Genomic DNA, 1,538 nt, shown 5'->3' on the forward strand with positions numbered 1-1,538 from the left:
GATGTTAGACTACAACCTGTTTCAAGGCTATCCACAAAAGGTACCCGATCTTGGATGGCACACCGACGCCGGTAGTTACTGGGGCACAGTCGAGTCCCCATGAATTACCGAGTAACGATGAACTGAGTCCCGTGAGTCAGGCGGCTCTGCCTCCGAATGCCCGAAAGAGCGATAAGGAGGCATTGCGCCTCTCTCGTGTACGTGGAGATGCCCCCTCGGAAGGTTTAGGGTCCCACACTATGTTTCTGCGAAGTTTGTTCACTGACGTCCTGGACCTGGTGTGTGAGATTACCGAGTATGTTCAGTCCCCAGAGGCTCGGGCATTCCTGGGATTCGAGCTCATGCTGCAAGACTTCCACCGAGATGCCACGAATAACGCGCTCCAGGCCCTGGCCCCCGCCATGAGTCAGGCCCCCGCCATGAGTCAGGCCCCCGCCGTGGGTCAGGCCCCCGCCGTGGGTCAAGCCCCCGCCATGAGTCAGGCCCCCGCCATGAGTCAAGCCTTTGAACAGGACGCGCTGGCCCGGGCATCTATTGCTCAGGTACGTCACTGCTATCCCAAAGCTCTCTGGGTCCATGAACACCTCACCGGGTTTGTTGGCAAGGTGAAGAAACTGGCAGGGGACAAGGAGGAAGACGTGGCCATGCAAGAGGACGTGCCATTGGAAGAGTCGTGCGCAACGCTGCCGGAAGTTTTGGTTTGTCTTGCGGTACAAAATATACTCTTCAGCGGCGCCATGACCTACAGCGGGGGTCTGATGTCCGTAGCCCGAGCCGCTTTTCTTTCCACCGTGGACGGATCGGACGCTCTGTCCTTCTATTTTAAACACGTCGACCAGGACCTAAAGATGTTCGGTGACTTTGCCGCACACATATACAGACATCTCCAAAATACAAAACTACCCCACGACATATTGTTCGCCATGGTCACAGAGGCAATGGTCCTTGAACATCACTACCTAACCACTCTCTTCACTGATCCGAAGCTGGAGCTACTCGTTAATCACACCAGCAATATTCAAAATCCAAGCGCGTGTGTGAGCTCCAAAAATTCAGATTGGCACGCCAAAGAGCACATTGGTCGACTCGTGGGGGCCTTGGCACTGCACGTCATCAGGGCGTGTGGCGAAAAAACGGAGGACTTTATTCAGTACTTTATGCAGGCGGAAGCTGCCACTGTGGAGAGGCTCAACGAGTCCATGTACACACAACTTTTGGAGCTTCAAACAACATATGGAGTGAATAATCCCACCATACCCCTTGTTCCATTTTGCAGCTTGGAACTTCAAGACTGGCCTGTTTCGGGATCCTCTGAGGACAGGAACCTTTGCGCCGTACCCAAGGTGGTCGACTTCAGCGAAGAGTTTTACACCCCAGTTGAGGCCATGCCGGCGGCAGGTGCCGCCCATGACACAACGGCGGCCAGCAGCAACATCTTCGCCGAGGATGGCGATTTTTAACTTCCAACTTCCGTCGGATCAGATGAGTGAGCACACGATACAGAAAAACAAGCACAGGGGCGGTGTGCTTGTTTCGGG

At 54.7% G+C, this 1,538-nt stretch overlaps 1 protein-coding gene across 1 annotated transcript; it reads left to right on the forward strand.

Annotated features, from left to right (window-relative positions):
- Positions 1–26: 26 nt before the first annotated feature.
- GNI_098120 (hypothetical protein) lies at positions 27–1,460 on the forward strand (the record flags this gene model as incomplete). Its single annotated transcript, XM_011132754.1, has 1 exon — positions 27–1,460. A coding segment is annotated over one exon (1,434 nt), but the record flags the coding sequence as incomplete, so codon positions are not given.
- Positions 1,461–1,538: the final 78 nt, after the last annotated feature.

This window comes from Gregarina niphandrodes (assembly GCF_000223845.1).
Source record: "Gregarina niphandrodes unplaced genomic scaffold scaffold00020, whole genome shotgun sequence".
In the NCBI taxonomy this organism is placed as follows: Eukaryota; Apicomplexa; class Conoidasida; order Eugregarinorida; family Gregarinidae; genus Gregarina; species Gregarina niphandrodes.